General features: G+C 38.3%; 4 protein-coding genes across 6 annotated transcripts in view; 3 read left to right on the top strand and 1 right to left on the bottom strand.

Moving 5' to 3' along the window:
- Positions 1 to 947: 947 nt before the first annotated feature.
- On the top strand, positions 948 to 1,754 carry LOC116030025 (histone deacetylase 6). Its single transcript, XM_031272109.1, has 3 exons — positions 948 to 1,169; positions 1,253 to 1,378; positions 1,477 to 1,754. The coding sequence occupies exons 1-3, from the start codon at positions 1,003 to 1,005 to the stop codon at positions 1,631 to 1,633; spliced, it is 450 nt and encodes a 149-aa protein (XP_031127969.1). The 5' UTR covers positions 948 to 1,002; the 3' UTR covers positions 1,634 to 1,754.
- Positions 1,755 to 1,912: 158 nt separating this feature from the next.
- On the bottom strand, positions 1,913 to 6,020 carry LOC116030024. Of its 2 annotated transcripts, none has more exons than XM_031272107.1 (5): positions 5,826 to 6,020; positions 4,536 to 4,694; positions 4,261 to 4,433; positions 2,275 to 4,171; positions 1,913 to 2,134 (listed from the first exon to the last, which is right to left on the bottom strand). In XM_031272107.1, the coding sequence occupies exons 1-5, from the start codon at positions 5,949 to 5,951 to the stop codon at positions 2,078 to 2,080; spliced, it is 2,412 nt and encodes an 803-aa protein (XP_031127967.1). In that variant the 5' UTR covers positions 5,952 to 6,020; the 3' UTR covers positions 1,913 to 2,077. The 2 variants fall into 2 exon arrangements, with proteins under 2 accessions (XP_031127967.1, XP_031127968.1); XM_031272108.1 differs by lacking the exon at positions 5,826 to 6,020 and adding an exon at positions 4,920 to 5,327.
- A 3,638-nt stretch (positions 6,021 to 9,658) lies between these two features.
- LOC116030830 lies at positions 9,659 to 10,469 on the top strand. Its single transcript, XM_031273174.1, has 2 exons — positions 9,659 to 9,772; positions 9,990 to 10,469. Exons 1-2 carry the CDS (start codon positions 9,714 to 9,716, stop codon positions 10,294 to 10,296), a joined length of 366 nt encoding a protein of 121 aa, XP_031129034.1. The 5' UTR covers positions 9,659 to 9,713; the 3' UTR covers positions 10,297 to 10,469.
- A 1,022-nt stretch (positions 10,470 to 11,491) lies between these two features.
- LOC116030600 (probable E3 ubiquitin-protein ligase RHY1A) overlaps positions 11,492 to 13,483 on the top strand; it is a 5,110-nt gene continuing 3,118 nt past the window's right edge. The window contains exons 1-3 of one of the 2 annotated variants that reach the window (XM_031272901.1): positions 11,492 to 11,586; positions 11,668 to 11,984; positions 13,005 to 13,195. In XM_031272901.1, coding sequence (XP_031128761.1) covers positions 11,745 to 11,984; positions 13,005 to 13,195 — 431 coding nt within the window. In that variant the 5' untranslated portion in view covers positions 11,492 to 11,586; positions 11,668 to 11,744. Of the gene's footprint in view, positions 11,587 to 11,608; positions 11,985 to 13,004; positions 13,196 to 13,483 lie in introns of those variants that run through there. The other variant, XM_031272902.1, reaches the window with a different exon arrangement.

Below are 13,483 nucleotides of genomic sequence, written 5' to 3'. Positions count from 1 at the left end.
TCGGAAGCACTGTCTGCAGCACATAAGCCCATACTTTCTGATAATCCCATGAGAGTTACCACATACTCGGCTGCCAAGTAACACTTAAACTAATTAATAAACTAAGTAGCAGACATATACATTGAGTTATTCAATTTCATAACATGGGGACAAGATTTAGACCCTCAAAACCAAATCACCAAAGCAAGACATTAACAATACAAACAGGTATTAGAAGAATCCATTAATGGAGAAAGACACAGCATCATTATCATTTAAATGGTAAGGTTGACTAATAACTCTTCGGATTTGGATTGAAATAGTACAAACATTAGAACAGGCATTCAACTGATTTGGGAATAGGGAAACAAAGCAGCAAGCACAAGGCTAAGTACACACCATAAAACTCAATTAAAGCTCGAAAGTTACTTCTTTGACTATCATAACATGCCAGCATGCATCACAACATGGTCAAAACTCAAAAGACGATTTACAGCAAGCGATTCAGCTCAGTATATTTCAATTAAACGACAATGAATTCAAGAATCACAATATATAAAGCTCTAGACGATAAACTAGAATCTACTAGGAAAAGCAGACTGGAAGGAAGCAAATACTAAGCAGCTCAAATTGGTTCTGAAAAATTAAAGCAGAAAAGGAACATGGAAGATACCATGCGCGCGAGCCAGGCCCGTAGGTCTTGGGGTGAGCGTTCCAGATGTTAGAGTGTCCCATTGTTCTCTCTTCCTGGTTGAGGCTTCGACCACAGAGCAGCTGCGAGAAAACCCTAACGCTTAAGAATCTCGGGAGGTTTGATTCAGGTTTTAACTCATGTATATATACCCGCAAAAACCCTAGTTTGCTGGGCTCTCAGAGGGCTTAGGCCCATTAGAAGTGGCTGACAGGCCCAATTATTAATTGGGCTACACTATCCGATCCAAATATGTTGAATGTGAAGCGGCGGGTACCGGAATAAAGGGCGGTCGCAATTCAGAACGGCCGGCGAAGAAGAACGCTGAAGAAATGGCTTCATCGTCGTCTTCAATTCCGGTCATCCACGAAGACGAAGAGCTGCTGATGCTAGACGGGTCGGAATCGGGCTGGGTGGAGGCCCGAACTCACTGCGATCATCTCGCTTCGTTATCGTCGGATCTGGCACACATTCCCACCCCCAACACTCCCTGCAACAAGTCCGTCTTTCCACCAAACCCTAAAACCTCTACTGATTTCCCCAACCTTCTTCAATAATCAATCAAATCGAATTTCATTACAGGTGCCAACATCCGAGCGAGAACTGGCTATGCTTGAGCTGCAAGGAAGTTCTGTGCAGCCGATTCGTGAACAAACACATGCTGGAACACTATCAACGAGTCGATCACTCTTTAGCGCTTAGCTTCAGGTACCTACCTATTTTCCATTTCTCAGATTTCCTTTCGTATTTCGATCTTCTTCGCTTTGAATATGCTTTTTCTGCGCTTGTATTTGGATTGGATGCAGTGATTTATCAGTGTGGTGTTTTTCCTGCGATGCGTACTTGGATGCACAATCCATTCCAGCTCTGCGCATTGTTCATCAAACTGCGTATTTGCTGAAATTCGGTGAAGCTCCTCCGGTCCCCAGCGAGTATTTGCAGCTGGAAAATAACCGAGTCTGAAACTTCCATCTCCGAGAACTAGTCCCTTCTAATTCTATCATGATTGTAAAGCGCAGCTGTTTCTTGTACCTGATTTCTCGATATTAATTAATATAATAAACATAATTTCAACTTCTTTAAACTGTATTATACTTTTTCACTTAAGTTTTCGAATTCATGTGATTTTTTGGGTTAGCAACATAAACTCGGCGGTGATATTGAACTGGTGATTGTAGAAATGTCTGCAGAAAATGTATTGAATCTGCCTTCAATTTGGGGTTTAGGGTTTATTAGGAGGTGGAAGTGAAAAAAAGATGGTAGCAGATCACCATTGACAAAAAGCTGAAAAGTATTACAATGAGCTTATTAAGGTTTTTTGGCTCCTTTGATAGCCATTCCCAAACATGTATCCCTAGAACCCTGGTTTATGTGCACTCAAAATGAATGAATAATGATTGCTTGATTTCACATATCATCTGAGACTTTTCTCCTTTCTTCTTCTTCGGCTTGAAGCCAAGCAGCCTGACAAAAGGACAAGTAAATTTTGTAAGTAGATGGAACGATTATAGCTGCTAGACTGGAATTAGATGGGGGGTTGCATGCATTGCTTTAAACAATCAAATGAAATGGGGAGGAGGAGAGGAAAGAAAAGATGAACTTGCCTTGTCTCTCTGGAGTCTGGAGAGATGAGGGCGCATGGAGTTTCCGAGGCTCATGCCTCCCCATGCTTGTTGCAATTCTTTCTCCCTTGCTTCTCGACGAGAAACTGAATGCCTAATCTGGTCATCTGGTTGCTGAGCAGCAGCTATCTTTTCCTTCTCCAGTCTAGATTTGTGTCTGACCAAAACTTGATCCAAACTACCTTCATTGTTCACCATTTCCTTCCTAGTGACCTTATATACACTCGGCAGATTTTCCTTCTCTGCTGCTGCTTTTGCAGCTGCCATTTTCTCCTTTTCCAGCCTTGAGACATGCTTCACTAATATTTTATCTAGCCCATCACAATTTGCAGCAGCATCTGCTCCATGCTTTCTCTGAGATCTGGGGACACCCATTGACGATTCTTGCATTTTCATCCTTTCCAGACGATGAATTGGCTTCACTAGAATCTTGTCCAGACTATTATCTGATACTGTACTTTTATCATCTTTGTCCCCATCAAAGCATGAAGGAATTCTTTCAGCAACTCCACCAGATGGCACTAAATTGTCTTCTGGATCCGTTGTAGAAGTTACAGAAGAGGTTGTCCCACTCAAATTGGTGAACTGTCCTCCACTGGAAACGTTTTTTCTGTTTTTTGCTTCTTGCACTTCTCTTTCAAGTCTTGACACATGTTTCACTAGAAATTTATCTAGACTGGGAAGCTCATCCACAACGTCTTGTTTTTTATTGCCAACTGCCCTACCATGTGGTTCATAAGGTTTTACATTCTTCTTTGCTTTTTCGATCTCTTTCTCAAGCTTTGAAGAATGTTTTACCAATACACTTCCAAGGTCAGGAATGTCAGAGGAAATCGCATTACTGTTTGAAGCTTTAGACTTGCTTCCTATTAATGGCTCTGAACATTTTTTGGCCTCTTCAATTTCCCTCTCAAATTTTGAAGAAGGCTTCAGAAGAGAACTTTCAAGATCCAATTTATTTTGGCTTGAATTTGTAGAATCACCTGAAGGAAGTCTTTCATCTTCATATTTATCTGACCTTTGTTCAAGTCCTTCACTCTCTAAATTCCTTTTTGCATTCTTGGCTTCTAAGACCTCCCTTTCAAGTCTTGTCAACCGCTTTACCAGAAACTTGTCTAGGCTTGGAAGTGAGGCCTCATCCACATTTGAATCCTTTGCTCGTACAGTTCCAGAAGAAGGTAATCTTCCATGAAGATCAAGGCCCAGGTCTGATTTATTATCAGATGCTGGTTCCACTTTATGATGTTTCTGGTTTTCAGCTTCTGCAAGAGCAGCATTTAACCCACAAGTTGCAACGATAGTGGCAAGAGATGCAAGTTCATCTTCTTGCAAACACTTAAGTCTTTCCATCATCATCTGTACAAGGTTTGTCATATTAAACTTGTCAGATACCTGCTGCTTCTTACATTTCCTTTGTCTTCCCCCTGCAAACTCCATCTCTAAATGTGTGTCTTCATGACAATCGTGGTCCTTCTGTGTGCCATACTCGAGCTCAGATGCAGTATCAGATTCATATTCTGAATAAATCTCTGAAGGTTCATGATAGTTTTCATCTGTATCAGGGTTTTGACTGATCTTACGGAGCAGTTCTTTGAACTCGTCTTTGTTTATTGACGGGCAATTTGCAAGATTGATAAGGGCAGCTTTAACTGCTGAAGCCACTTGCTTATCCACCTCAAATGCAGTTTCGAAAGATGTTCTAACAGTGTGCATGGTGGATCCTCCTCCATTAGCTGATGATGTTTCTATATTGTAATGCTTCGGTGAAGCATCTGGAATGTCATATAATATCACTCCAATAGCTGTTGCAGCTTTAAAAGCTTCATCTGAAGTTTTCTCTGCCTTCATCAACTGCTCTTCTGCTTGCTTATTATCAATCCTGTACATACATCAAGGAAATTAAAATTCTGGAAGAACCATTAAAAGTAAAGAAAAATTTTATTTCTCACTCAGACCAAATATAGTCACCTGGCTGCTTTAAGTATTCGACACCAAGATGCTTCAACCATAGCAGCCTTCCGTGCCTCCATTGCTTTCTGAGCAGCCTCCCTGACTGCAATTTTTTCTCTCAAAACTCTTGAATAATGAGGATTAGAATCACCCAAAGTCTCATCAAGAGTTGAATTCATACCATCTACTTCCTGTGTCAACATGTTACTTTAAACCTGGTGGCTAGAAGGCTACACAGTATTGCTATGCAAAATGGGAATATAGGACACAACAAAGATCACATTATACTATACCTGCAGCAACTTAATTTTCCTCTTCAAATAGGAGTCCACCTTTTGACGAGGGAACCAACTTAGAGGAGAAGTTTTTCGATGTGGTGGCTTCCTAATTTGTGATGCATTTTTGTTTAGAGAAACCAAGCTTGAGCGGAGACCATCTTTCATAGCCTTATTCTGCAAATTCCAAAAGACATGACATATACTCCATAAAAACAAACAAAAAATAGCTGCAATCAACTGTTAAACATCTGATGCAACTTAGAACACTGAAGATCAACCCTCAATTGTTTGATGAGTTATTTTGGCATACACAGATACTTCATACAAGGCACCTAAAGTTGCACGGAAACAGGAAATAGAACATAGGGGACACAGGATAAGAAATGAGGAAACGCTCACCAATAAGAGTTTCCGTGCAAGGCACTATACCACTACTCCAAGTCTCCAAGATCACATAGACAAAGGCACTTAATGTCACTGAAAAGAGCAAAAGTTTAAGCAAACTAGTTTCTTCTACTGCATTTTTGTCCTAAATAAAATCCTTCTCTGTAACACCTACTTCACTTAATCTTGCTACTCTACCAAATTCTAAAGTTGCTTTAAAATGTGGCACTACTTAGAGTACATCCTGTTTCTATATAAAATCATTCTCTTTGTCATCTAGTTCACATCTCTGTGACACTCTACCAAACTGTAAAGTGACCGAAAAAGCATATCACAGTGCTTATGTTTATCATTTCATTGACACTGTACCAAACTTTAAAGTGACAGAAAATCCTGTGTAACTTTTGTCTAAAGCACGCATTATACTATTCAGCCACTTTGGCTATACTCCATTCTACTTGCATTATCTTCATCTTGATCTCAGTGGTACAATTTCTGACTAGATTAACTGAATTCATCTTATTGCACCTTCATGGATAACAGGATAAGACAATTATTATGTCCCAAACAATGTCATTCATTCACTCATGTATTTCAGCTTATATCACTTCTTCAGAATTATAAGTTACTCAGAAACATGGACCGGTTTCTAAACCCTAGCTCCATTAGACTTTCCTGAAGTTCAAAGCACACTCCAAACACCACATCATAGTCATTATCCTACTGCTGGTTGTTGAAATTATTGCTTAAGATAAACAAACCCTAACACTCTCCCCTCCCACCAAACGCACACTGGTAAATCTCTAAAAGCCAAGCAAAACCACGAAGAGAAAACACTCCAATAGATTACCATGATTAACTAATTAGGGCATTGTCAATATTAAAACCGAAAAAACAAAACGATCAAACGGAATTCGATACCTTCCCAGCTTTGGAAGTGGCCGTTACAGAGGCGGTAGGGCTGCAGCTCTCAGAATGAGACAGAGTCTGATCGGCGTAGCTTCTCTTCTTCTCAATGCAGCCCATATCCAAGCAACCTAAATCCATTTTCCCACCCGGATCCGGTAATCGATACCCGCCAAAGATTTGATTGAGCACAGAGTAACTAAACGATACGCAGTGTACTGATCGATGCGTATCCAAGATTAAGAATTAAGTATAAGAGGAGAGCGAGGAATAATCGACAGAGAGATTCTTTCTTGATCTTGAGAAATGAACAAAGAAGAAGAAGAAGAAGAAGAAGGATTAATGGCGATTCTATTCTGGAAGGGAAGGCTGATGATTTTGAATAAGAGAAGTGGGGGACTATCCGTTACAGGCGATCCTCTCGTTCGCAACGGTTCTTTTTAATTTTCCTTCCAAGAGAGTCTGATCAGGTGCATGCTAGTGCACCGACGGCTAATTACGTGGTCCCTCAGGAAATGAGGAAATTGCCAAGAAAGGACCAAACTCCAATGAAATTGCAAAAAGAACACAAAAAAATAACATATTCCACATTTAATCCTCAACTATTGTTGTATTATTACATTTAACCTTTTCTATATTTTGCATCATTACGTCATTAACTTTTATGTTCTTACCAATTACCATAATTAGTTACCCGTTCAAATTGTTATCATTTCACCATTTAATAAAAATGAATAGCATATAATTTTATCATTCAAATATCTTGTCCCAACATGTAATTTCTCTCTCTATTTTGTAAACATATTTTTTAATTGAATGATGAAATTAAATGCTAGTCATATTTATTAAATGTGAGATAATAAAATTTTAAAAGGATGATTAATTGTGGCAAACAAATTAAAGTCAATGATGTAAAGTGACAAAATTTAAAAAGCATGACAAAATATGTTTTAATTTTTTTTTTAAACAGAAAAGGAATTCATTAATAAGCTTCAGAATACAGAGTTTCAACAATAAAAGAGGGAGGAGAATCTGGGAATTGAATCAATCTCCATGCTTGTTTACACAATAAGGCTACGTTAAAATCAGCCAATCTTCTATAGCCAAGACCACCCCATTGTTTAGGGCTGCAAAGATGACCCCAAGCCTTCCATCTTATTCCCTTCCTATTGCCATACTCAGCCCCCCACCAAAAAGCATTCATAACCTTTTCCACTTCTCTAATCAGTTCCTTTGGTAGGTGGAACACACTCATAGCATAAGAGGGAAGAGCTTGAGTAACACTCTTTAGAAGAACTTCTTTCCCTGTTTTAGAGAGAAACCTATGGTTCCAACTATGAATCCTGCTGAGAATTTTATCCTTTATGAAGCCAAAAATTTCTTTCTTGTTTCTTCCCACAAGAGATGGAAGCCCCAAATATTTCCCTGCGTTTCCCATATATATATATATACGCACAAATTTCCACAATTAGATAATGCTATCAACTAGTCAAAGTTACTAACCCAACCAGTTAACAGCTATTTACCAAACACCCTATTTATTCCGCTCCATGCCACCATACTCCTATGCAACATTTGTCATATATAATCCAGTAACCTATGAGATACACAAAACATCTTTAAGAACAAACAAAATACATAGGATAGATGAATATGTATATCTTAAACCTTATTACTTTAAGAGCATCCATACCAGCAAATATTTCTTGATTTATGTTTGTGTATAAACTTGATGTTGCAAAAGTGAACTGATGTGAATGTCAAAATGAGAAGAAATATATGTGCAAAAACTTAGTTTATGTCAGGAAATGGCCTCGCTAAAAAAAAAAAACGCTGAAGTGCGTGTTTGGGCGCACTTTACGCCCACTGGCGCTGGGCAAGTCAGCTGGCAGTCACTCTGACTTTTAACTTTTTTTTTTTTTTTTGTTTCAAATGTCATATTATTTTTTGTTTCTTTTTTTTTAAATCCTTTTCATTCTCTTTTTTCCTAATTACACTTACAAAAACTCCGCAAAAATCACGAAATTACTCTACTAATAAGGATGCTCTATCAGGGTCCAGAGGGATATGATATGATGCAGAAATAAATAGGACATTTACATGTCCTTGATGTGGTACGAGTAATTTTCTGGAAGATCAAAGAATCAAATTTCCAAAAGGTATAACATGTGTTGTCGTTTGCATGGTTAATTAAGACGAATTTGTTAACAAAATGTAACATAATCCGATTGACGCGACGGGGCTTGAAATCGTGCAGGCCAGGGTACGGAGGTCGCGTTACGTTGATGAAGTGTGTGTGTGTGTGCATCCCGCGTTTGACATAAATAGGTACAACACGTACGGATATTACGTTGCCAAAAACGCAGCGAAGCATTAAACACCACAGAGAATGCATGTCGATTACAAGCATTGGAACATAGCTGATGAGGGACAGATTTATACTACGGAAAAAGTGAAAAAACAACATAAAGTTTGACGAGATACCTTGTGCTTTAAAACTTGGGACGGCTATTAGCAGCTTCACCGATAAAGCATGCATGATCAATAGTCCGAATTTATTCCTCAATTGATGGATTTAATGTCTTAAACACTGTGTTGTTTATTCCTTTAACAATTTGAGACAATTAATAAGCGAATTATAATGTCCGCATAAAAGGTACTACGTGTGAAAGATTTCTAAGTTATGTTTTTTTCAAAAATACGAGATGAGTCAAATAATTTGAATTAATTTGGATGGGTGATATGATCATCAGCTTCAAAAGAAAGTGTGGAGTGATATTTAAGGTATGGTCAAACATCTACTCAACTTTTGTGGTAAAGTTACTAACTTGAGTGTCTTATCATTCGATGCTTCTATTAAGAGGTCAGTGTATTGAAGTAACAGTCTATCTGTCCATGCTAGCCGAGCTGAGGGATGCTTCTATTAAGAGGTCAATGCATTGAAGTAACAGTCTATCTGTCCATGCTAGCCGAGTAGAGGGGCAGCCTAAAAACTGAAGTGAAGATGTTTAAAGGGAATTAAAAAGACTACCCGTCTACTCATTTGGTGTGGGCGATGGTTTATAAGGTTTATAGGGAATTGAGAAATGTTCATAGGGAATCTGATGTCGATTTAGTGGAGGGGTGACTTAAGATCCAGGATAAAGCCCTCTAAAGAGGAAAACATGATTACTTAAAAGAGATAATATATAATTTAGTCATCGATTATAGTAGATTTTTTTTTTCAATTTAGTCATAAATAACTACTTTTTTTTGCGCTTAATTAGATCATCGATTTCAATGGATTTACCCACATTGAGTTCTATGTATGTTAAGATAATTTGGTAATTTCATTTATATTAATACTCAATTTAATTTTCGAGTATAGTAGTTTTACCCAAATTAATATTTGAGTAGAATTGTTTTACCCAATTCAATCATCGATTATATTGATTTTTCTCAATTTAGTCATTGATTATAACAGCAGCCGATAACTTAGTTTGGTAAAATTATAGAAGTTGAGAACCTAATTAAATACAAAAAGTCAGTTAAAACTAAATTCAAAAAAAATTTATTATAGTCAAAGACTAAATTGAATATTAACTCACTACAGAACTAAATTGAATATTAACTCACTACGAGTACGTTCGCAAAAATGAAACTCAAAAGAATTGATGGGGCCGCACAAGCAGTGCGGAGAAGAGTTTTGAGTGTAAGGAATTTAGATTTAGCATGATAAATGAGATATTAGATGCTGTACGTAAAAGAGAAAAAAACACAGTGTTGTTTATTGACTTTATTCCCATAAACTGTTTACAGTATAAAACCCCATGTCCCCATACCTCCTTCATTCGACCTCAATAAACAAATCAAAACAATTAAGTTATATTTGCACTTTAATTTGCAGCAGCTAATAGTTCATTGATGTCGGGCATGCCGGGAGCATGGCTGGCTAAGTTTCCAAGGAAATCTCTGCAATTCAGGTAATTAATAACCAGTCCGAGGTATACTTTTCTTTAATTAACTGAGTGTTTTGTTTTGTTTCTTTTATTGAGTACTATGTAATATCTGTTTAAATATATTTATTACTTGAGACATTTCATTTGAAAAGTCACAACTATGCTGATCGAGCACAAAGTCTTTGGCTGATGGTTTTTTTTATTAATTAATTTATCATGTGGTGAACTGAATATGCGGCAGCGCGGCACCGGCGGCACGGCGTTGCATGAGCAAGATGGGAGGGACAAACAGGAGGAGCAAAGCGGATGTGGCGGCGGCGATGGAGGAGGAGGATGAGAAGCGATGGGAAGAGGTATCGCCGAGCTGGGCACCGCATCCTCGCACCGGAATATATTTCCCGGCAGGGCACGAGCGAGTGATGGACGACGTTCCCAGCGGCTCCGCCTCTCTCAACCAGACTTATTGGCTGAGGAGCGTCGACGGGGTCGACAAACCCGACCCCGACGTCGTCGACTACCAAACTTACGGCGTCAGGCGACACTATTAATGACGGAATTACAGTAACATATGCATGCATGCTACCTAAGCGACTGCGTGTTCTCCTAGCTAATTAATAAGTCGATCTTGAAGGATCGGATCGGATCGGATATGATATGTAAAAGATTATGTACTGAAGAACTCAGAAATATATAATTTTAAAAAAGAATCAGGATTCTCTAACTTTTATTTCTTTAGCTTGATCGGTTTCACTTAGATTGCACATACAAGTAACAACTAATCAGTTCCACTTAATCAAAGAAATGAACCATCTCATCAACACCCTCTCGATCAAATCGCATAAATAAAAAAAATAAAATTGGACCACCTCATCAATCAAATAGAATTTATCTAGTACACTTAGATTGGTCAGGCTGACCTTCGTGATCTCATACTCTCTCTCACATGAAAGCATTACCCATAATCACATGGCATTTACCCAAGGAGTACTGGGCTTGCGTGTAGCCTTGTGCATGGCCACCACGCGACAACCATGTCGTATGATCAACATGTGTCCCCTGACACTCTATATTACCACATTTAATGCCAATATGAGTATTTTTTACTGTTTTCTCTCTTAAGTAGCTAAGTTGGTCAAGAATCTCTGACCCACTGTCATGTTGACCAGGTTACACTTAGGGTATAAAACCTTTGTACCTGATTCATCATAATTAATAAGAGTATATTTGATCATATTTTACTAAGTGACCGCGTATTACTCTATCAATCCCCTTGTTAAGTTTCTCAATAGGTATACCATGGATGGTGCAAGGTGGATCCATCACGATTTACATACTGATATGTTAATTGTAAAAATTCAATATATAAATTGTAAATATTCAGTATGTAAATTGTATATTTGTGGTCCCGGTCCACAAATAATTTGCCTAAGTTTCTGGCAAATTATTGTATGGACCATGGTCCACACAGTTGTGTGGACCATAATAAAATGTACATTTTTAATGTACTAAATGTACATTATTTTTGTACTGAATGTACATTATTTTTATATTGAATGTGCATTATTTGATAGTGTGGTCCACACAGCTGTGTGGACCATAATGATTGTAAGTTTCTACATTGGGGCAATATTGAGTTTAAAAGCCCATTAATCTATTTCCAAGAAAACGTAGGTAATTCTGGGTGCTAGATTTAAGCCCACGATCCATGTCAAATATTGGGAAGATATTTCCTAAGCCCAAATCCGACAATCACACATGAAAGTGATGAAACCTTATCGCGTCTCACTGTCTTGCTCATCCTCACGGGTCACAGCCATCATCCTTCTCAACGTAATTAGGTAAGCTCTTTCCTCTCGTCATAAAATTCTGATGCTATTTTCGCTACCATCCTTAAATGCAAACCTAACTCTTCCTTGCAGATTGGAATTCATTTCTTATGCATTTGAATCCATATTAAGGAGTAGTAGGAGAAGCAGGTTTCCGGTTTCCCCGTTGCATGACGAAAGCTTTGGAGCTTTTCCACAACCGGAGGACCCGTTTGGGTCGGAGCATTCCCGTGATTGAGTCCGATCGCTCTCCCGATCGAATCTCTTCCCACGACAACCATATCAATCGTCGCCGCAATCACCGCCACAGCCATAGCAGCAGTACTGATCGCCGTGTTGACCGGAACGATTTGAATGGCTGCGATAATCCACGCCGCCCTTTCAACTCTATCCACCGTTCCTCTTTTCCGGTTGGACCGTTGAATTTCTCTTCTTCTCTTATTATGATTATTGTTCTGGTATCTTATTTTAGCTAAGTGGTTTAATTATTCTCCCGTATATGTTTTTAATTTAATTTTTCCCCTATCATTATATGTGCTTAAATGGCCTATCTCCATGGAAATTGGAAAGTGTTTATGTTTTCTTAGAAAAGCTTTAGTTTAAGTCCTTAATTGGACTTAGGTTGCATACTTTGAGATATAATCCTTATAAGTTACCATGTACATTAGGCAATACTTTCCATAGTATTGTGTATGATGCTTGTTGAATGTAAGCTTAGTTCATTACTTAGGCATTCCGAATTGAAACGTTCCATTCTAATTTCATCCAGAATGGGTAAATCAGTGTCTACCTAATGGTTGTATTTTTGTGTTTCTTAGTTTATATTCAGAGGAAAGGAGAAGTTTACACATTTCACATCGTTAGTTTCCCTCATCACCCAAAAAAAAAAAGAAGTGAAAAATCTTTGGATCTCTCCTCTATTGCACCCTTTTGGCAAGGGATTAATAGGATTATCTGTCCGCTAGAACATAGTTCTGTGTCTTTCAAAAAAAAAAGAACATAGTTCTGTGGTGCAGAGGTTAGAGTCTTAATAGTGTTGACAATGGTAAGGTGGGGGTCGAGTATAAGTATATTATGATTTTGCTAGTAACACACTAACACAAGTTGGGATTATATTCATTGTATGCACTGATATAGCAAGTTTTTTATCCTTGTCTAACTGAAACACGCCCCACGATTTACTTTCTCCACTAGAAGTCTAAGCCATAGAGGTGAGGCAATGTAAGTGGTTAGTGTTAGAATTTTCTATGCAATTCTAGATTGCTTTATTCCATCTCTTGCCTCTATTTAACATAAGTGTGCTTTAAAAAGCAAGCTGCACCTTCTCTGCTCTCGCAATTATTTTTCTACACTGAATATGAAAGTCTCATAGTTTATCGGTGGCATTTAATTCTGAAGTTGTCTCCTCTTATTTTTTTTTGCATGCTCAGGAGCGTGAGTCACTTTGGGTTGACCTGAGCAGTACCCCATCATCTTCCGGAAATGTTAACAACATAGAAAATGAGTTTAGTATTCAAGATAGACTGAGAATTACTAGGAATGAAAGGCTTCCTAGTGCTGTACTACTTGCAAGGGATAGGCTCCTTCAGAGGCTGAGAGGTGTATCTCTATCAGGAAACAGGTTAATTCCTTCAGATATATGGAACTTCATATTCTCTCTAATTTTTTTTTTCTCGCGCAATTGTCTGATCACATGCAATGGTGGTTCATGATACCGTAAAATTTTGAACCTTTAGAAGATTCAGTTAATCAGGGTGCACTTCTGTATCTTAACATGCCAAGGATCTAGTTCAATTTACATTCTCTTCCAATCTCTTCCTACAAGGGTTGTGGTGTGATTAATCCATCCGCATCCCACACAATAGTGTAGGAGCTGTATGGGGGGGGGGGGGGGGGGGGGGATTTAGAC

This window comes from Ipomoea triloba, chromosome 9, assembly GCF_003576645.1.
Source record: "Ipomoea triloba cultivar NCNSP0323 chromosome 9, ASM357664v1".
Lineage (NCBI taxonomy): Eukaryota > Viridiplantae > Streptophyta > Magnoliopsida > Solanales > Convolvulaceae > Ipomoea > Ipomoea triloba.
Note: the sequence above shows the minus strand (reverse complement) of the source record. Positions and strands in the feature narration are given on the sequence as shown.